We start from the raw sequence: 22,732 nt of genomic DNA on the forward strand, positions 1-22,732 counted from the left end.
GTACCAATAAATTGATGATTTACAGAATCTTGTGGAACTCTTGGTAGTTTCTTTCACCTAGCCCATGAAATGCTGCACATTACAAATTACAATGGAACTTCTAAGTCTATATTACTACATCTCCAGATTTACTAAAATGGTTGTCAAAGTTTAAATATCCACATATGCACAGCTTTGATGCTCTGGAGCGCCAACTAACATTTACTACAAGTCATCTTGGAAAACTAAAGTTGCTCAAGAAGAATTACTGTACTGCTATATGAGAAAGATTAAATAGGCTGCATTTAAGTTCTTTTGAACCATATTTTTAAGATCATCATTTTATTGGAGTCCAAAATTCTAAATCTTTGAGGATTTGTACTGAGAGTACTAGCTTTCACATGTTTGCTTTATGCATTGCTCATTTATGTTACTTTGTCTTGTTTCCAGACAATGGGAAATTCATATGCTGGGCAACTGAAATCTGCACGCTTTGAAGAGGCTCTGCACAATTCGATAGAGGCATCACTTCGTTCCAACAGCATTTCTCCTCGACCAATCTTCTCTCAGCTGTACCTTGAATCAGATCAACCACCTCTATCCCCTGAAGGTTGCAATAACTTTTGTTTGATTTCTTTGAGCATTAGAGAAAATGGTTTCCTTTAACAAATGATTTTTTTTTATTGTTGTCATCCACTCAAGTATTCTCACTTCCTCTGGGACTTTCTTTATACAAGTTTGTTGTATTTGTAGCAAATTGCACCTCATGCAGTAACTGTAGACAGACGTACGATTTACTGTAGGATCTCATACCATACAAAATCACGTACCCTAATGAAATATAATTGAAATAACAACCAAAGCTACTTCTGTTGACGCACAAACTATCTTGCCAATTGGATTTTGGCAGAATGTGGAGAGAATTCATGGATCATTCAGTGTCTATTCAATAATATTTTTAATACCATGCATTCTAAGTATAGAACTTTGATCATAGCAGGAAGATATATGTATATGTCTGCTGTGATAATATAGCATATTTTATACCTCAGTATTTCTCTGTTGAAACTAGTTATTTTCAAGTAATATTTTAGAATGCCTTTAATTAGTCAGTATTCTATGATCAAACAAACTTTCATTAAATTCCTTTTTGTGTTACTCAGGATTCTCACTAATCATTTGTATTGATACAAAGGCAATGTGACCAACCTGAAAGTTAATGTTTCGGGCCTGGTGAAACTTCCTCCAATCAGTTCTGAGAAAGGGTCACCGGACCCGAAACGCTAACTTCGATTTCTCTCCTCAGATGCTACCAGACCTACTGAGCTTTTCCAGCAACTTCTGGTTTTGTTTCTGATTTACAGCATCCACAGTTCTTTCAATTTTTATTTAATATTTAATTCATTGCCACATCTCTTCTAGGCATGCCCACGTTGAATTTCTGCTTCCCCCTCTGACGGGAGTGCGGTTCCAACCTTTTTTCACCATTACACTCATTTAGCAGAGTTTCCAACCTTTACACTCATTTAGCAGAGTTTGATATTTGTGCAAATGCAAGATGAGAACATTCTTTTCACAGTGAGTAGTTAGGGTTTGATATGCACTTCCTCAATATGTGGCCAGTGGTAAGTTCATTTGAGACAATTAAGAGGGCATTGGATTAATATTTATATATAGAAATATAAAAAGTTCTATAGGGGTTGACCAATGTGGGCTGTGGTAAGCATGCTGTAGAATCATGGCAGAGGTCCACTAAGGCTTTTGTTGTCATTTGGAACAACTTGCTGCATCCATTACCGTGGGTCCGGGCATCAAGGCGAGATTCTTGCTCAGCAGTGGCAAGTTGCCAATGACGGATAGTTGCTCATTAAAACTATGTTAATTGCAGGTATTGCTTCACTGATATACCACTTCCCATAAGGAAACTAAATGTTGACAGTTCTAGACATGAAAGTCAGCTCGTCACTTGCTCCATAGGATCTCCATGTTGGGCAGCAAGCAATAGTGTCCTATGTCACACTTAAAGGGCACCAGCCATATATGCCTCACATCAAAGGACATTGGCATCCAACATGTACCAACTTCTAAGAACCTGTATGGCACATCTACAAGTCATACAGAGGATGCTTATTGGTCTGCAACAACTACAGTAATTATAACATTGCAATGGGAGATGCACCTAGCTCCTGGACTGGGCCAGGCTGCATCTCTAGGCAGAAGTGGGTACTGCAGATGCTGGAGATTAGAGTCAAGATTAGAGTGATGCTGGAAAAGCACAGCAGGTCAGGCAGCATCTGAGGAGCAGGAAAATCAACATTTCAGGCAAAAGCCCTTCATCAGGAAATCAGGCTGCATCTCTGGCCTGTTTGCTTGCTATCTTAGGCTGACAGTAAGTGAAGACCATCTGCATGCTCATAGAACACTTGCTTTGCCGTGCCTTGCATTGGCTTGACATTTAGCACTTTGTCTCTCAGTGAGAGATACCAGGTTTACTTTACTGCTGCAGCGCTGAAGGCTTTACACAAAAACAAGGCCAGAAAGCTTGTCATAGAACAAAGAACAATACATTGCAGAACAGGCCCTTCAGCCCTCGATGATGCGCCAACCTTAGCTTGTCCCCCTACACTATCCCATCATCATTCATATGCTTATCCAAGGATTGTTTAATTCTCCCATATGTGGCTGAGTTGACTACATTAGCAGGTGGGGCATTCCACGCCCTTACCCTCTCTGCGTAAATAACATGCCTCTGATGTCTCTCTTAGATTTACCACCCCTCAATTTTTAGTTATGCGCCCTCGTATAAGCTGACATCATCATCCTCTGAAAAAGATTTGACCATCCTGTATGTCTCTATGAAATCCCCTCTTAGCCTTCTTTTTTCCAATGAGAACAGACTCAAGTCTCTCAGCCTTTCCTCACAGGACCTTCCCTCCAGACCAGGCAACATCCTGGTAAATCTTCTCTGCACCTTTTCCAATGCTTCCACATCCTTCCTGAAATATGGCGACCAGAACTGTACACAATATTCCAAGTGTGGCCGCACTAGCATTTTGTATAGTTGCAGCATGATATTGTGGCTCCGGAACTCAATCCCTCTATGAATGAAACCTAACACACAGTATGCCGTCTTAACAGCACTATCAACCTGGGTGGCAACTTTCAGGGATCTATATACGTGGACTCCAAGATCCCTCTGCACATCCACACTACCAAGAATCTTTCCATTGACCCAGTACTCTGACTTCCTTGTATTCTTCCCAAAGTGCATCATCTCACATTTTGATGCATTGAACTCCATTTGCCACATCTCAGCCTAATTTTGCAGTTTATCTAAGCCCCCCTGCAACCTGTAACATTCTTCCAAACTGTCCACTATCCACCGACTTTAGTGTTGTCTGCAAATTTACTAAGCCATCACCTATGCTTGCGTCTAAGTCATTTATGAAAATGACAAACAGTAGCCTTCCCAAAACAGATCCTTGTGGCACACCACTATTAACCGGACTACAGGCTGAATATTTTCCATCAGTCACCACACGCTGCCTTTTTTCAGAAAGCCAGTTTCTAATCCAAACTACTAAATCACCCTCAATTCCATGCCTCTGCGTTTTCTCCAACAGCCTACTATGTGGAACATTATCAAAGGCTTTACTGAAGTTCATGTATCCCACATCAACTGCCCTACCCTCATCTATATGCTTGGTCACCTTCTCAAAAACTTCAATGAGGTTTGTGAGTCACGACCTGCCCTTGATGAATCCATGTTGACTATCTGAAATCAAATTGTTGCTTGCTAGATGACTATAAATCCTATCTCTTATAATCCTTTCCAAAACCTTTCCTACAACAGAAGTAAGGCTCACTGGTCTATAACTACCTGGGTCATCTCTCCTGCCCTTCTTGAACAAGGGCTCAACATTTGCAATCCTCCAGTCCTCTGGTACTAAACCTATAGACAATGAAGACTCAAATATCAAAGCTATCACCTCCCTAGCTTCCCAGAGAATCCTTGGATAAATCCCATCAGGCCCAGGGGACTTGTCTACTTTCACTCGTTCTAGAATTGATAATACCTGTTCGTAACTAACCTCAATCCTTTCTAGTCTAATATCTCGTACCTCATTCTTCTCCTCTACAATGCTCTCCTTTTCCTGAGTGAAAACCGATGAGAAATGTTCGTTCAGCACCTTTCCGATCTCCATAGGGTCCACACTCAACTTCCCACTTCTGTCTTTGACTGGCCCAATTCCTACCCTAGTCATTCTTTTATTCCTCACATACCTTTAGAAAGCTTTAGGGTTCTCCTTTATTCTATTTGCTAAAGTCTGCTCATGTCTTCTCTTTGGTCTTCTTAACTCTCTCTTTAAATCCTTCCTAGCTGATCTGTAACTCTCTAACGCCTCATCTGAACCATCTTGCCTCATCAACACATAAGCCTCCTTCTGTTTAACAAGAGATGCAATTTCCGTAGTAAACCACGGTTCCCTTACCGTATCACTTCCTCCCTGCCTGACAGGGACATACCTATCAAGAACACGCAATATCTGTTCCTTAAACCAGCTCCACATTTCCATTGTCTGCATCCCCTGCATTTTGCTACCCCATTCTATGCTTCCTAATTCTTTCCTAATCGCATTATAATTGCCTTTGCCCCATTGATAACTGTTGACCTGTGGCATGTACCTATCCCTTTCCATGGCTAAATGAAACGTAACTGAATGATGGTCACTCTCTCCAAAATGCTCACTTACAACTAAATCAAACACTTGGCCTGGTTCATTACCAAGCACCAGATCCAGTGTGGCCTCTCCTCTTGTAGGACCTTCTACATACTGTGTCAGGAAACCCTCCTGTACACATTGGACAAAAACTGATCCATCCGCCGTACTAGATTTATAGCATTTCTAGTCAACGTTGGGGAAGTTAAAGTTCCCCACAATGACCACCCTGTTCCTTTCACTCCTACCCAGAATAGTTTTGCCAATCCTCTCTTCCACCTCCCTGGAACTCTGCGGAGGCAGTGTAGTATACCCAATCTCTCGTACCCCACCATCCTTTTGGGATCTTAAGGAAGCTTTCTGAAAACCCAAATACATCATATCCATGTTTATATTTTTAACTGATCTACAGTAAAATCCTCAACAAGCTCTTGGGTTGTCAAGATTTGTCAAACATGATTTCCCTTCTAGTAATCTCTATTGACTGCCCAATCAAAACATTACTTTCTAGATATCCAGTTATTACATTCTTTATAGTAGTAGATTCTAGCATTTTCCCTGCTAGTGTTTTCAGATGAACAGATCTGTAATTCTCTGGTTTCTTTCGCCTTCCTTTCATAAAAACCTTAATCTGGCAGAGTTCATTGTTTCCTGTTCTGGAACATGTCACCTTTTCACTGTATTGTTGGAATATTTTCTGTCTTTCTAACCATAACAAGAAGAAATGAATAATAACTCTCTTTATTTTTTGCCTCACATAGAATCATAGAGTAATACATCACCAAAACAGACCTTCTGTCCGGTTAGTCCATACCGATGATAATCCCAAACCAAATTAGTCCAATCTGCCTGTGCTTGTTCCATATCCCTCCAAATATTCCTTATTCATGTATTTGTCAAAATGTCTTGTAAATGTTGTAACTGTACTAACATCCACCATCTCTGGAAGTTCATTCCATACACAAACTGCTCTGTGTGTAAAACAAAGTTGCACCTATGTCCTTTTTTAAAATCTTCCTCTCACCTTAAAAAATATATCCCCTGGACTTGAAATCCCCCACTCTTTTGAAAAGACACCTGACATTCACCTTTATCTATACCCCTCATGATTTTATAAATCTCTGTAAGGTCACCACTTGACCTCCTACACTCCAGTGAAAAAAGTCCCAACCTATCCAACCTCTCCCTATTATTCAAACTCTTAATTCCCTGCAACATTCTAGTAAAACTTTTCTGAACCCTGTCCAGCTTAATAATATCCTTCCTATAACAGGGTGGCTAGAACTGGACACAGTACTCCAGAAGAGGCCTCTTCAGCATCCAATACAACCTCAACATGATGTCCCACCTCCTTTATTCAAAGGTCTGAGGTGAACATGCTAAATGCCTTTTTAAACCATCTGCTGAAGATGCAACGCAAACTTGAAAGAACCATGTACCTGAACGCCTAGGTCTCTCTGTTCTACAACCGTACCCAAGGTCCTACCATTAATTGTATAAGTCCTGACCTTGTTTTTTGTAACCAAAATGCAATACCTTGCATTCTTCTGAATTAAACTCCCATCTGCCACGTTTCAGCAATTGACCCAAATGATCAAGACCTCTTTGTAATCTTAGATAACCGTCACTGTCCACTAATTTTGGTGTAATCTGCAATCTTACTAACCATGCCTTCTATATACTCAACTAAATCATTTATATAAATGATAAACAAAAGTGGACCCAGCACCGATCCCTGTGGTCACAGGCATCTGGTTCGAAACACAACACTCCACCACCACTCTCTATCTACTGCTGTTAAGCCAATTTTACATCAAATTGGCAAGTTCATTCTGTGATCTAACTTTACTAATTAGTCCAGCATGCGGAACCTTACCAAAGGCCTTACTAAAGTCCCAAATAAACAACCACTATTGAACTTCTTTCAAGTTTCTGGTTAGTAGTAACAGGATAGGTCAGAGTCAGCATGGATTTATGAAGGGGAAATCATGCTTGACTAATCTGGAATTTTTTGAGGATGTAACTCTGAAGATGGATGAGGGAGATCCAGTAGATGTAGTGTACCTAGACTTTCAGAAAGCTTTTGAGAAAGTCCCGCATAGGAGATTAGTGAGCAAAATTAGGGTGCATGGTATTCGGGGCAAAGTGCTAACTTGGATTGAAAGTTGGTTGGCTGACAGGAAACAAAGAATAGTGATAAACGGCTGCATTTTGGAATGGCTGGCAGTGACCAGTGGGGTACTGCAGGGATCAGTGCTGGGACCGCAGCTTTTTACAATATATATTAATGATATAGAAGATGATATTAGTAACAATATTAGCAAATTTGCTGATGATACCAAGCCGGGTGGCAGGGTGAAATGTAAAGAGGATGTTAGGAGATTACAGGTGACCTGGTTAGGTGAGTGGTCAGATGCATGGCAGATGCAGTTTAATGTGGATAAATGTATGGTTATCCACTTTGTTGGCAAGAACAGGAAGGCAGATTACTACCTAAATGGAATCACATTAGGTAAAGGGGCAGTACAAAGAGATCTGGGTGTTCTTATACACCAGTCAATGAAGGTAAGCATGCAGGTACAGCAGGTAGTGAAGAAGGCTAATAGCATGCTGGCCTTCATAACAAGACGGATTGAGTGTAGAAGCAAAGAGGTTCTTCTGCAGCTGTACAGGACCCTGGTGAGACCACACCTGGAGTACTGTGTGCAGTTCTGGTCTCCAAATTTGAGGAAAGACATTCTGGCTATTGAGGGAGTGCAGCGTAGGTTCACGAGGTCAATTCCTGGAATGGCGGGGCTACCTTATACTGAAAGACTGGAGCGACTGGGCTTGTATACCCTTGAGTTTAGAAGACTGAGAGGGGATCTGATTGAGACATATAAGATTATTAAAGGATTGGACACTCTAGAGACAGGAAACATCGGTGATAGGTGTGTGCCGAACCAGAGGACACAGCTTAAAAATATGGGGTAGACCATTTAGGACAGAGATGAGGAGAAACTTCTTCACCCAGAGAGTGGTGGCTGTGTGGAATGCTCTTCCCCAGAGGGCAGTGGAGGCCCAGTCTCTGGAATCATTTAAGAAAGAGTTGGATAGAACTCTCAAGGATAGTGGAATCAAGGGTTATGGAGATAAGGTAGGAACAGGATACTGATTAAGGATGATCAGCCATGATCATATTGAATGGTGGTGCAGGGTCGAAGGGCAGAATGGCCTACTCCTGCACCTATTGTCTATTGTCTACTGCTCTGCCCTCATTAGTCTTCTTCATGACTTTCTGAAAATAAACTCAATTTTTAAGTTTCTGAGATACCATTTCCTTCACACAAAACCATGCTGACTATCCCCAATTGTTCGTTGTCTCTCCAAATGCATATAAATCATGTCTTTGAGAATTACCTTCCACCACCGAAGTCACACTCCCAGGTCTATATTTTTCAGGTTCCTCCTTACATCCCTTCCTGGACATGGCACAACATTAGCCACTCTTCATGCATCCACATCTCACCCGTAGTTATAGATGATACAAATATTTTTGAAAGGGGCCCACAATTTTCTCCCTGATATCCCACAATATCTTGAGATAGACTAGATCAGGTGCCGGTGATTTATCACACGCTTGAATGCCTCCCACTTATCAGACATCCCTTTACAAGTGAACAGTCTACTCCAATCAAGTTTTGAAAGTTCTCGTGTGACAACAGCTTAAGTTCACACATGATATTTCACGCTTGTCCCAGCGTGCACATATCTCCAGCTAGTTGGACATATTCCTACACAACCATTAACATTCTGTCTTCTTTCTCTTGTAACAAGGTGACACACTATAGAGAAAAACAGAGCAGTACTGGCTAATGACAAGGGTAACTGCACCTCCTCATCCCTAGAGTTAGTAGTTAGTATTAGGAATACACTGCCTGAATGTGGAGGAGGCTGCTTCATTTGTGGCTTTTGTAAAAGTTTGGATAAGTATCTAAAACAAAAATAAGGGATTGGATGGATTAGTCGGACTTGTAAAATTGTTCTTGTAATGAACCAGCACTGGTATAATGGCCTGAATGATCTGTATTAGAACCATGCTGTAAATCTCTGAATCAAGGAACGAGCTGTGAGAATTTCCATGGCACCTGTTGAACAATGAAGAATTATGGCATATTCTTGCCTTATGCCATTAATAAACTCCCAGTTCTCTTGAGTGCTGCTTTTTGACATGATCAGCAAGCTGCTGATAGTGTTGCTATGGACATCTTGCTGCCCACTACATCTTCCCTTCCTCTCACCAACCTTCCATTACTTAGTTCTTGCTTTCAGGCACTCGAGAACTGCTGGTTGCCCAACCACAAGAACCTCAGGAGCAGTTGGTTATCAGATCTGATACTTGGAGCCCCAAGTTCAAATACTGGCGCTGTGTATTCCAGGAAGGTTAGCATGAGTTGCAATCAATACATATTGAGCCAAGAGTACATGACTGAGCTGCAGTCATGCCAGGGCTAAAGGACTTGTTTATCAGTGCACATGAGGGCAAGGTGGCAAACAAGTATTGCTGTACAGAACTGAAATCAGGATCTTAATGTAGGAGCACATTCAAGAGAACATAGACCAAGATGCTAGGTGCATTAACTGGCCTGCCAGACAGCCTCTAGGCACAGCTGCAAATGTGTTGCTGGTCAAAGCACAGCAGGCCAGGCAGCATCTCAGGAACAGAGAATTCGACGTTTCGAGCATAAGCCCTTCATCAGGAATGAAGATTTTAGCCTCTAGGCACAGTCAAGGAATGTGGAGATATTGCTTCATGTTAGCAGAAGCCAGCTGTATGGCAGTTTCAGAGACATTTCTTCCTCCACAACTTTCCAACCATTGTGTTGACAGGTTGGTTACTTCTCTAGCCCCTCTTTGGAATGATGCAGCAGATCCAACAACAGATGAACATATCTCTTATAAATGCTCTGAGTTCTTCCAGACACTTTGCAACTTGGGTATCTGTTGCTTCAAATATCTTCATAACAGGTCTCACTTTAAGTTTATTTGCACAGCCAACAATTCCATATTTGTCAGTCAAACTTGGGAACTGTCAAGTCCCCACCTGATGTTACTGCTAGGCAAGTTGGATCCCAGATAGGAACCTGGTTTGATAGATCATAATTTTATATGGTTTAGATTGAATGAAGTGGTCTTTTGCTGAAACAAAATATGCAGTGCTGCAGATTTTGTTTTAACATATAAAACTGATATTTATTACAAAAACTTTAAATAGAATAATTCAAACTGTCTAATTATAATACAAATTTTACACAGTAAAAGTAAGAAGTTCATATCATCCTACTAGACCATAAGGTTGCTCTCTCATTAGACAGAGATGACTGGTGTCAGAGATGATATATAAGATAATCAGAGGGCTAGATACGGTGGACAATGAGAGCCGTTTTCCTTGGATGGTGGTGGCAAGCACGAGAGGACATAGTTTTAAATTGAGGAGTGATAGATATAGGACAGATGTTAAAGGTAGTTTCTTTACTCAGAGTAGTAGGAGCGTGGAATGCTCTGCCTGTAATAGTAGTAGACTCGCTAATTTTAAGGACATTTAAATGGTTGTTGGATAACATATGGATGAAAATGGAATAATGTAGGATAGATGGGCTTCAGATTGGTTTCACAGGTCAGCGCAACATTGAGGGCCGCAAGGCCTGTATTGCGCTGTAATGTTCTGTGGTGGTGGTTTAACCTGTGGGTCATGCTTCTGGCAATGGAAGAGATTGAGAAAGAGTGTCTTTCATCACTCTGCATTGCAAACCAGCTATCCAGCCAATTGAGTTCTCCAAAGCCCAAGACAATAAAAATATAATCTCATATCTGCTTTATAAATTGAAATTAAACAACAGCAATTGTTCAATACCCAAAACACTACTCGTATAATACTCACACCAGTGTCTCCGTCTTCAACACCTTAATTGTTTTTAATCACTTATGGTTTCAACTTTTAGACTGGAAAAGCAGAAAGTTTCTTCCTGGAGCTACCAAATGAGCTACAATGTACTTAGCTTTAAGTTGCCTTGTCAAGGTTTTATTCCAACACTTCCAGTGTGAGACTAACATGGACCCTTCATTCTCAGGCAATCTAGTTCACTATATATTATTTCCTTCTCAGGACCACTCTTCCACTTAGACATTCTAGTTCGAGGACTTCATATGCCTGCTCACTCTAAGTCAAAAATGAAACTAAAAGTCTCTCTCCAAGCTGTAGGCATTCACTTAAACTTAAAAAATGGCTCAGAACACTCTAAAAAACCTTCAAGCCCCATGATTTGCCCTGCTGCCTTTCATAGCAATCTGAAATAAAGAAAAAAGTTATTTCGAACCACACGAAATATCCAAAGCTACGCATATTTTAGAAGAAATCACCTGCTTAAAGAATAAGCAGTGTTCTAGCTTCCGGTACTTTGTCTTTAAGACATGTAAACCCTTTCGTTTCTTCACAGCTTCTGTTTCTCACTAAGAAAAAAAATGCTTTTCTCAGATTCATGTCCCCATAATAAACATTATTTGCGACAGTTGGCCTACATCTGTAGAAAGGGAAAAAAAAATGTGGCAAATACATAATGTGTTTCAAAATTTTAATATATGCATGAATGCAAATAATGTTACCTCACATACTTAAGATACACAGCATTGCCAAGTCAGAGCTGAAAGGAGGTTTGCAGGATTTTCTATTGGTCCATTTTTTTCTTTATTGTTTCTACCTGTCTCTTTTGAACAACAGAAGGCTGCTCTCTCTGGGCTTAATGAGGAAAAGTACATCACGTATCCCAGTGCAGACAATTGCAGTGCTGAATTGGCCACAGGACAGATCCATCTTCTCTCATCCAATACCTGCAACCAATTGCTTTGCAATGCTGCTCCTACTAAGCTGTCATTTCTTTCTTTAAGTTGTGTGTCAATTCATTACCGCAGCCCTGTGAGACTAAATTGATTCAGTGCCTTTTCCATAGGCTGCACAGCACCAAAGCAATGCAATCTAATCTGAATGAATCTACATTTAAATGGAAATAGTACTTTTGTCCTCTTAGTTGATAATTAAGTTTTGTTGGCCATCATTTTAATCCAAATGCCTCCTATTTGAACAACTGACCCAAATTTATAGTTAACCAAAAGGAAAACTGACCAAGTTAAATCAAAATGCAGTTAACCATTAAAAAATAGCCATAGTGCCACACTGTGACCAGAAAGGCAATCTGTCAATTCTTGTTGGAAAATACTATTAAGAAAAGAGAAAGGACAAATTTAAACAGCTGCTGATCCAATTAATTTGAGAAAAATCCATCAGCATTTAGAGACATAGAGATTTACAGCATAGAAACAGACATTTTAATCCAAATTGTACATGCCAACTAGATATCCTAAATTAATCTGGTCACATATGGCCCATACTCATCTAAACCATTCATGTACCCATTCGGATGCCTTATAAATGTTGTAATTGTACCAGTTTCCACCATTCCTCTGGCAGCTCATTCCATTCACGGACCACCTTCTGCATGAAAAGGTTGTCCCTTAGGTCCCTTTCAAATCTTTCCTTTCTCACCTTAAACGTATGTCCTCTAGTTTTGGACTCCTCTATCGTGGGAGAAAGATCTTGCTTATTCACCTATCCATACAGCTCATGACATTATAGACTTCTATAAGGTCACCCCTCAGACTCTGACGCTCCAAGAAAAATAGCCCCAGCCTATTCAGCCTCTCCTGATAGGTCAATCCCCGCAACCTTGGCAACATCCTTATAAATCTTTTGTACACTTTCAAGTTTGACAGCATCTTTCCTATAGCAGAGAAACCAGAATTGAACACAATATTCCAAAAGTGGCCTAACTAATGTCCTGTACAGTTACAACATGACATCCTAGCTCCCATACTCAATGCAATGACCAATGAAGGCAAGCATACCAAAGGCCGCCTTCACCACTCTGTCTACCTGCGACTCCATCTTCAAGGAACTATGAATCTGCACCCCAAGGTCTCTTTGTTCAGCAGTGCTCCCAGGAACCTACCATTAAATGTATAAGTCCTGCCCTGATTTACGTTACCAAAATGCAACTTCTCACGTTTTTCTTAAACTCCATTTGCCACTCCTCAGTCTCTGATGTGGTCCTTTTAAATTGACCCGGGTTGAAGTCCAAACTGTTCCAAAGGTGAACAGATTGACCAGAAAATATCCACACTCAAATTGACGAATGACAATGATGGATCAATAGTTAATCAGCTGGACACAAAACAATAAAAAGATTGGGGGTCATTGCTGAAGGCAAATACAGTGTTTAGTAGGAATAGATAAAATTGTTTATATTCTGGGTTTTATAATAAATGGAACAGAAAATAATGTGCAATGTCTTCAAGCTATTGACCATTTGAACCTGAGAAACTATTTATCGTAGTCCTTAGAAAGATACTAAGGGAACTTTGGATGAAAATCAGGAGATCAAAAATGAATAGGAATTTCATAAATAGGGTGAATATTTGAAATGGAATGCTCAGGCAGGAAAGCAAAACTTAAAATAACCATAATTCTAAGATGGACTTGGTGAGAAAATTAATTGTCGCAATGTAGGTAATGGGCTATATGGGCTGGTTTTGAATTTTCATCCAATTGGATAGACCCAAGTTGGACTTTTCCAGCTATGGTCCAATGATTATATCATAATCTTGTCAAAGATTTGGATCCAGCAATTAGGCAGCACAGGTATGAAGCATCTGAAACACAAGTCTAGACCAGAACTATAGACCAGTGAGCCTGATATCGGTGATGAGCAAGTATTGAAGAGAATCCTGAGGGCAGGATGTACATGTATTTGGAAACGCAAGGACTGATTAGGGATAGTCATCATGGCTTTGTGCATGGAACATTTCACAAACTTGATTGAGTTTTTTGAAGAAGTAACGAAGAGGATTGATGAAGGCAGAGCAGTCGATGTGATCTGTATGCACTTCAGTAAGGGGTTCGACAAGGTTTCTCATGGGTGACTGGCTAGCAAGGTTAGATCTCACAGAATACAGGGAGAACTAGCCATTCGGATACAGAACTGGCTCAAACGTAGAAGAGAGAGGGTGGTGGTGAAGGGTTGTTTTTCAGACTGGAGGCCTCTGCTGAGTCCTTTACTTCTTGTCATTTACATAAATGATTTGGATGCAAGCATAAGAGGTACAGTTAGTAAGTTTGTAAATGACACCAAAATTGGAGGTGCAGTGGACAGCAAAGAAGGTTACCACAGATTACAACAGGATCTTGATCAGATGGGCCAATGGGCTGAGAAGTGGCAGATGGAGTTTAATTCAGATAAATGCGAGGTGCTGCATTTTGGGAAAGCAAATCTTAGCAGGACTTATACACTTAATGGTAAGGTCCTAGGGAGTGTTGCTGAACAAAGAGACCTTGGAGTGCAGGTACATAGCTCCTTGAAAGTGCAGTCGCAGGTAGATAGGATAGTGAAGAAGACATTTGGTATGCTTTCCTTTATTGGTCAGAGTATTGAGTACAGGAACCAAAAGAGGAAATGCTGGAAAATCTCAGCAGGTCTGGCAGCATCTGTATGGAGAGAAAAGAACTGACATTTCGAGTCTTAACTAACCCTTTGTCAAAGCTAAAAAAAAGGGGGAGAAATAGGGAGGTATTTATACGAGGCTGAGAGAAGGTGAGTCATGGCTCCAGAAGCAAAAGTAGCAATAAAGAGATGATAATGACAGTGCCTCTATGCACAGATGCTGCCAGACCTGCAGAGATTTTCCAGCATTTTCTCTTTTGGTTTCAGATTCCAGCATCCACAGTAATTTGCTTTTATTTATTGAGTACAGGAGTTGGGAGATCATGTTGCGGTTGTATAGGACATTGGTTAAACCATTGTTGGAATATTGTGTGCAATTCTGGTCTCCTTCATATCAGAAAGATGTTGTGAAACTTGAAAAGGTTCAGAAAAAGATTTAGAAGGATATTGCCAGGGTTGGAGGATTTGAGCTATAGTGAGAGGGTGAATAGGCTGGGCTGTTTTCCGTGGAGCATCGGAGACTGAGGGGTGACCTTATAGAGGTTTATAAAATCGTGAGGGGCATGGATAGGATAAAAAGACAACAGTCTCTTCCCTGGATTGGGAGAATCCAGAACTAGAGGGCATAGATTTAGGGTGAGAGGGGAAAGATATAAAAGAGACCTAAGAGGCAACTTTTTCTCTCAGAGGGTGGTGCATGTATGGAATGAGCTGCCAGAGGAAGTGGTGGATACTAGTACAATTGCAACATTTAAAAGGCGTCTAGATAAGTATATGAATAGGAAGGGTTTAGAGGGATCTGGGCCAGGTAATGGCAGGTGGGACCAGATTGGGATGGGATATCTGGTCGACATGGACGAGTTGGACCGAAGAGTCTGTTTCCGTGCTGTACTTTTCTATGACTCTATGACTAAGTCCCAAAAGTCTGCTCTCAAATGAGGAGGCGAGAGAGAGAGTGTTCAGCATTTTGATACTCAGACCTTTTATAGATTTTTATAGATATTTTCTAATCAACTTGTTTAGAAATGTTATTACATTTCTTTAGCAGGTGAGATTTGAACCCTGGCTCAGAGTTAGGGCACTATCACTGCACCACAAGAGCCCTCTCAATTATTCATGCATATATTCAGCAGCAGCAGCACATTCAGGTTCATACACTGATCTTTAGCTTTGATCCTGGGGATCTGAAATATTCTTTGAGGATGCGTTATGGCTGGATTAGATGGAGGAGGTAGAAGGTTGAGGAAAATTTCACATGGATCTGTAGAATCACTATTGCATGTTTTTGAAACAAAATGACACCCTTAGTGACATAAACCTAGGTGCTACAGAGTCATGTTTGTTGTCCATTGAGTTTATGCAGGTTGAACAATGGAAGTGTGAGGGAAAATGGCAAAACAATGTTTTGAATTGAGATTTCTTCAGATGGTTCGTACTTTATTGAGAGTAAAAATCGCATGTGAATTGTCTTGCTTGTACATAGCATGAATCAAATCCTGGGTACGTTTAAGCAGTATATCTGAATCCCATGATTGCAATTTGACTTGCTTAAATAAATACCATTTCTTTGCAGATGTACATGTAAGGGATGATGCTGTATATTTGCATTAATATTTCCAAAAATATTTCGCTTCTGACAAATTGAAGTAAACATTGAAACACTTTAAAGTTTTGCAGCAAAGCCATCACCATAACTTGGAACTTCCCAGAGTTGAGGTGGTATGTTAAGGACAATAACATTGGGAAGTATTACCTTACAACACTGCCTTGTAAAATCAGATTAATCTTGAGTAATTTCAATTGTGACTGTTGCAACTCTGAACCTGTCCACCATCTGTAAATATGAAGACCGAAACCACCACCTTCCAAGGATTTTGCTTACCTACTGCCATGTTCTTGGCAATGCAGAGGTGACAGTGGTAGAATCAGAATAGAGTCTCAGGATGGAAAGCATGTTGAAGACTTTTGTTCACTAATAAGTGTCAACATGTTAAACCATAAAATAACTGACAACACCTGACTCTTTTAAACTAAGATTGTTACAATTGCACGGGTTTTCAAAAGATAGCTTCATTTTATGAAGTAGTTAATTTGCTTCTTGGAATCTAATTGTTTTAATTCTTTGAGGAAGAGGATAATAAGTATATAGTGGAATAGTACATAGAATCAGAGAGTCTACAGATGAGAGAGGATTGTGTCTATATGCAGCAAGAACTGAACAATGTTCAGTGTTGTGCTGATCAGTAACAAATAACATTTGTGCCAGGCATTGACAATTTGCACAGAAGGTCTAAAAATGACTCCCATTAACAATGAATTATATCACCAATGTCATATTTCCCACGATCCTCATTCTTGAGTCATCCTTGATCAGAAACCTAACTGTATCAACCTTATAAATATTGTTGCAAATAAGAGAATGGGCAGACTGGATAAATAACTCACCTCCTGGCTTCTCTACGCCACTCCACCACCGACGAGGTGTATCGGAATGTGATGGAATACTGTGTAATTGTCTGGATAAACATTGCTTAAACAACACTCAAGTTCAGTGCCATTCAGGGCAAAGCAGGTTGTTTGATCAGTAGTTCAACCAGCACCTTAAACTTGCATTCCCTCCATCACGGCACTGAAGCTGCATTATGTGAAATGATATGCAGTGTAACTATTTGCCAAGTCTCCTTTGACAGCACCTTCCAAACTTGCCACTTTTCCTTAGACAAAGCATTATGTGCATGCAAACACTATCAATCACAAGTTGTCTTTCTAATTTACAAACCATACCTTTGGAAATATACTGCGTTTTGTACGTTGGTTCAATATTCTGGATTTCCTTTCTGTCTAAGTACCATTCTTTGAAACTCAGTGATTTGATTAGATTTGATTAGATTTAATTAGATTAGATTAGATTAGATTAAATTAGATTAGATTAGATTAGATTAGATTATCTACAGTGTGGAAACAGGCCCTTTGGCCCAACAAGTCCACACCGACGCTCCAAAGAATAACCCAGCCAGACGCATTTTCCTATGATGTTGAGCACAGGATAATTTGAGCTATTAGTTTGCTTGAAAATAATCATAAATACTTTGAGTTAGCCATGAAAGTCCTTAGCTGTGCTACTGATAAAGATTTATGCAAGGGGTATGCAGAAACAACTTTAGCTTCCATTTGGAAACTGTGAGAACCAAAACTCACATATTAATAAATTTCAGTCCGAGTCAAATTCTGAAGCAGCGAATTTTATTGATACGTACTTGCAAGAACGGGTGCCTAACGAGTAAGCACACTGATCTGAGGATTACATTCTGATTTATGCTGTTCAGCTGCATCTCTCGGTCCTCCCCTTTCACCCCATTGGTTACTTTTGCTGTAGCGCGTAGCCTATCACAAGCTCTAGCTTCACTCCACCTTTGTCTAGCTTCTCTCCACCTCTGTTTACTTCTCCCATTACTCTAAGCCTGTCGCCCCTTACTCTTATTTATCTCATCCCTTATATGTGACTATCCTGGCATAGTTTGCTGTCTTCGTGCGATCATCCTGCCAAACTAAATTCCATCTGTTGGCCACATCCCTCCTGTGACTGGCACATTATTCTCCTGTTACTGTACATCCCGCTACACGGTCGCTCTGCCCTATCAGTCATAAATAATTCTACCTGTTTTCGCTTCTTCTGTTTTCCTATGCCTGGTACATCTTGCTACACGGTTGCTCTGCCCTATTAGTCATAGATAATTCTACCTGTTTTCGCTTCTCACTGTTTAGTATTGGCATGTGCAGCTTAATTTTATAATGTAAACTTTTGCAGAAGCAACACCTGTTCCCTTATTCTGCACAATTTTAACCCAATACCTTATAGAAACCTTTAGATTTTCCCAGTGATGCCTTATTCCTTTGAATGTCTGGACTGTTGCAGTTACCACACTTCTGTATGAGTGGATATAATGTGCATCATGTTGCAGCTAGACTTGTTGGATCTCTCCAGGTTACCTCCATTTCACACATACATGAAGCGACTATTACCACTACCATTTTTTGCAAATTGATAGGCAGTATGGGATCAGATAGTCCACCAAATCCCTGGTATATCATGACTAAACATATATTTTCTCTTCTCCCCAATCCCACAACCTTATATTTTTCTAACAAAGGTAAAAAGAATATAAACGCAGAGCAAATAAATTAAAATGTACTTTGGAAAATTAAAAGTTGTGGATTCTTTTTTGGAAGAATCTTCGAATAACCATAAGAAATAGGAACAGGAGTAGGCTATTTAGCCCCTCAAGCCTGCTGTGCAATTCAGTAGGATAAAGGCTGATCCAACATTCTCATGTCCACTTTCATGTGTTTTCCTCATAAACCCTTGATTCCCGTACAGATCAAGAAAATATCAATCTCTGCCTTAAGTATACACAATGACTCTGCCCCCACAGCTTCCTGTGACAAAGAGTTCCAAAGACACTCAACCCTCCGGGAGAAGAAATTCCCCTTCATCTTGGTCTTAATGGGCATTCCGTTATTCTGAGACAATGCCCTTTGGACCTAGGCTCTCCCAAGGAGGGAAACATCCTCTCAGCATTAAACCTGTCAAGCCCCTTAAGAATTATTAAGCCCCTTATGTGTTTCAGTAACAATGATTACCATATTAATGATTACCAATCATTAATCATGGATTGGAAGCAGAAAGGATCACTAGGGGGTATGTGGTGTACATCCAAACGTTGTTTGACGCAGGGCCACACACCTGACTTGCAATGAAAGTTATAGATCAGGGAATAAAAGGGACAGTAGCAACATTAATACATAATTGTGCAATAGGAAATACAACATAATGGTTAATGGATGTTTTGCAATCTGGAAGAAAGTTGCAGTGGTGTTCTCCAGGGGTTTGTATGGAGATCCTTGCTGATGTAAAATGATCTAGATCTTGGTGTGCAGGGGATAATTTCAAGGTTTATGAACAAGACAAATTTAAAAGACTTGTGAACATGTGAGGAAGTCAGTTAGAACTTCAAAAGGACGTTGACACATGGTGGAGTGGGTGCGTAAATGGTAGATGAGGTTCAGTGTAGAGAATTGAGGTGATGCACTCTAGTCCAAAGAACCTGGAGAGATGATATAAAATGAAGCATACTACTCTAAGTGATGTACTGGAGCACAGCGACCTGGGTATATATCTAGATATCCATGAATGGTGGCAGAACAAGCCTCTAGTAAAGTATAAATATTTTATACTTCATATTTTTGAGCAATAATTTTAAGACTAGGGAAGTTTTGGTCAACTGATTAGATCTCAGCTGAATGTTCTGGGTGCTACACCAAAGGAAGGATGTGAATGCAGTAGAGAGTGCTGAAGAGGTTTATGAAAGTAATACCAGGAATTAGACACCAGTTTTGAGGAATGGTTTGAGAAATTGGGACTGCTTTCCTTGAAGAGGAAGTCACAAGAATATTTGCTGTGAATGTTTAAAAGCATGACAGAGGTTAAGGAAAATCTATTCCTAATTTGAGCTCTGATACAAAGTTTTAATTCGTCTCTGACCACAGTGGAGGTGCCAGAGGACTGAAGGACAGCTATCGTGGTTCCACTTTCCAAGAAGGATGGCAAAAATGAACGAACCAGGGAATTGTAGATCAATGAGTCTCCCATCAATGGTAGGGAAACTCCTGGAAAAATTCTGCGGAGAGAATCAATCTCCCCTTGAGAGACAAGGTTTGATCAGAAATATTCAGCAAAGCTTTGTCAGAGAAATTTAATTGCATTGTTGAGGAGGGGACTTGGGTTGTAGGTGAGGATAGTGCAGTTTATGGTGATTTCAACAAAGTCTTTGATAAAAAGGAGACTGATACAGAGTGTAAGAGCTTGTGGCATTTAGAGTAACTTGGCAATTTGTATCTAAATTGACTTAGTGGTGCTAACAGGCTGTTTGTGTGACTGAAGGTTGATGTCCAGTGACATACCACAAGAATTAGTAATGGGTTCCTTGTTGTTCATATCTACATACATTTCAATATATAAATGATAATGAAGAAAACGTGAGCGGGAGGCAGTGTTAACTGAGTTTATAAATGACATGAAGATTGGCTGTGTGGTTGACAGTGAGGAAGAACATCTTCGGTCACAAGATGAAATAGATGGATTGGTCAGATGGTTACATCAGTGGCAGAGGGAATTTAACCCAGATAAGTGTGAAGTAAATCGTCTGAAATATCATATAATCATAAAATCCCTACAGTGTGCAAATAGGCCATTTGGCCCAACTATTCCACCCTCCAAAGAATATCACACCCATTCCCCTACCCTATTACTCTACATTTCCCCTGACTAATGCACCTAGCGTACACATCCCTGAACACAGTGGGCAATTCAGCATGGCCAATTCACCTAACCTGCACATGTTTGGATTCTGAGAGGAAACTGGAGCACCCGGAGAAAATCCACGCAGACGCGGGAAGAATGTGCAAACATGATCCCAATTTAGTACAAAAATGCTCATTTCTGCTTTTAAGAGGGTTAGCTAAGATAAATAATCTGTAACTCAACTTATTTTAGCCCATTCTGGTGGAAGAATGGAGCCTGGCCCACTTAATTATGGGAGAAGCTCTGTCTCTGGCTCCGGGCATGGTAAGCCTCCCCAGTTGTTTCGGAGAATGAAAGGAATTGACCTGGTAAACGGAGATGGGTTTTTAATGCTTCAGAAATTGACAAGTTTGCTGGCAATCTCCCTGGGATTCTGAGTAAATGATATAGATTTGAGCCAATTGTAAATAGTGCCTGAAATTGTTTTTTTTAATGAAGCAGATGTTAAACCAAAAATAGAGGACCTTGATAAAGATATTGAAGTTCATCGCTATGCACAGAGCAGCTCTTCTGGATTCCCAGCCATACAAGTTGGTAATGGAATGGACAATGAAGAAGAGGAAGAAGAAGAGGAAATGTCTGAGTCAAACAGCCCACCTATTACATACATGCAGAAACATGTTCCAGAAGGATCCTGCACAACAGATGGTGAGTATCACTTTGTCTTCTAGAATATAAGTACCGATATGAATAGGAGTGCCAATCGTGAATTTGTTCGTGAGTTTGCAAAGGCTCCATCAGTACACAATCATTCTTCTGGCATGAAACAATGATATGAATGAGCTCTGAATGTGGTTTGAACTGATGTGTTGTGCACAGTATTATTGGTGCAAATCAGATCAAATCTATATGTAACATTTTGGTATCTATCAGCTGACCACACTTAGTCCTCACTGACCCACTCCCAAATCCCACTGATCTTTTCAACTATCTAACCATATCTCAATCCGCTGTCACCCCGTAAACCCCAATCTCTGGACTGATCCATCAACCCCCTTCAATTTCGCACCCAACCTGACCCAACCCAAGCTCATAAGCCAATACTTCCCTTGACCAGACCATCTTCCTCCTTATCACTTCTCTATTTGTCCTATACATTCCATGACACTCTTGTGCCCCCGATACTATTTCACATCACGACCCACCTAGCAACCTGACATCCTACCCAGTTATCTCATCCAATAGACTATTGTATGCTTGCACTACCCACCCTTCCCATTTAAACCTATTTACTCATATATTCATATGAACTCACAGCGAAGTTTTGTGATGGGCAAGCCTATTTACCAGAATATTGCCAGTCAGTGCTTTAAAAAATGTGTGCTATTTGTGTGTACTCCCACCATTGCCCCTGAAGATTTGTGTGCTTAGTGAGATGGGAATCGTTCCACATCAGATTTGTAGCTCCAGTGACTTTTCTCACCCTCCAACATACCTGTATCTATTTGCAGCTTTTTTATGTCCCACTATTCTTACTTTTTCGCTTACTCAAACTTGGATACATTACGATCCATTCCAACACCTTGACAAAGATTATAAATAGCTGAGCCTCAAGCACAGATTCTTACCATACCCCATTAGTTACAGCCTGCCAACTCAAAAGTGATCTGCTTCTGCTTGTGAAAATTTCAAAAAAGCTTGAATGCACTTAGTGTTAATTGCCAGTTACATATTGATAATCATAGTCCTCAATTTTTTCCCTGATCGTCTATTTCACATCCTTTCCTGACCTACCCATGAATTTGAGAATCTATTCTTGGTATCTTGCTCAAATGCTCCTTCTGCTGATTTTTTAAAAGTCGCTCTCCTTTATGCTTTAATTTTGTTTTGATATTTGCATTACTCCTGCTTTCTTCAACTATTCCAATCCTTTAAGTAAATAAAAGCTTTCTCACTCAAAGACCCGACGCGCAACTTCATTTTTCCCATGGTAATTCCTAAATAATCTCAATATTGTGGAAAATATAGTGAAAGAAAACTTAAAAGTACAAAAGAAGAATCACAGGAGATGGGGGGTGTGTGTGCGGGGGTGATAATAAACGAGTATGTTGCTTTTGTGTTTACTGTGGAGAAGGATATGGAAGCTAGAGAACTGGGTGAAATAAATAACGACATCTTGAAAAGTGTCCATATTACTGGAC

At 40.2% G+C, this 22,732-nt stretch overlaps 1 protein-coding gene across 1 annotated transcript in view; it reads left to right on the forward strand.

Moving 5' to 3' along the window:
- Positions 1 to 432: 432 nt before the first annotated feature.
- greb1l (GREB1 like retinoic acid receptor coactivator) overlaps positions 433 to 22,732 on the forward strand; it is a 135,827-nt gene continuing 113,527 nt past the window's right edge. The window contains exons 1-2 of the mRNA XM_060824035.1: positions 433 to 589; positions 21,033 to 21,239. Of these exons, the coding sequence (XP_060680018.1) occupies positions 433 to 589; positions 21,033 to 21,239 (364 nt within the window). The remainder of the gene's footprint in view (positions 590 to 21,032; positions 21,240 to 22,732) is intronic.

Source organism: Hemiscyllium ocellatum, chromosome 4 (genome assembly GCF_020745735.1).
Source record: "Hemiscyllium ocellatum isolate sHemOce1 chromosome 4, sHemOce1.pat.X.cur, whole genome shotgun sequence".
Taxonomy (NCBI): Eukaryota; Metazoa; Chordata; class Chondrichthyes; order Orectolobiformes; family Hemiscylliidae; genus Hemiscyllium; species Hemiscyllium ocellatum.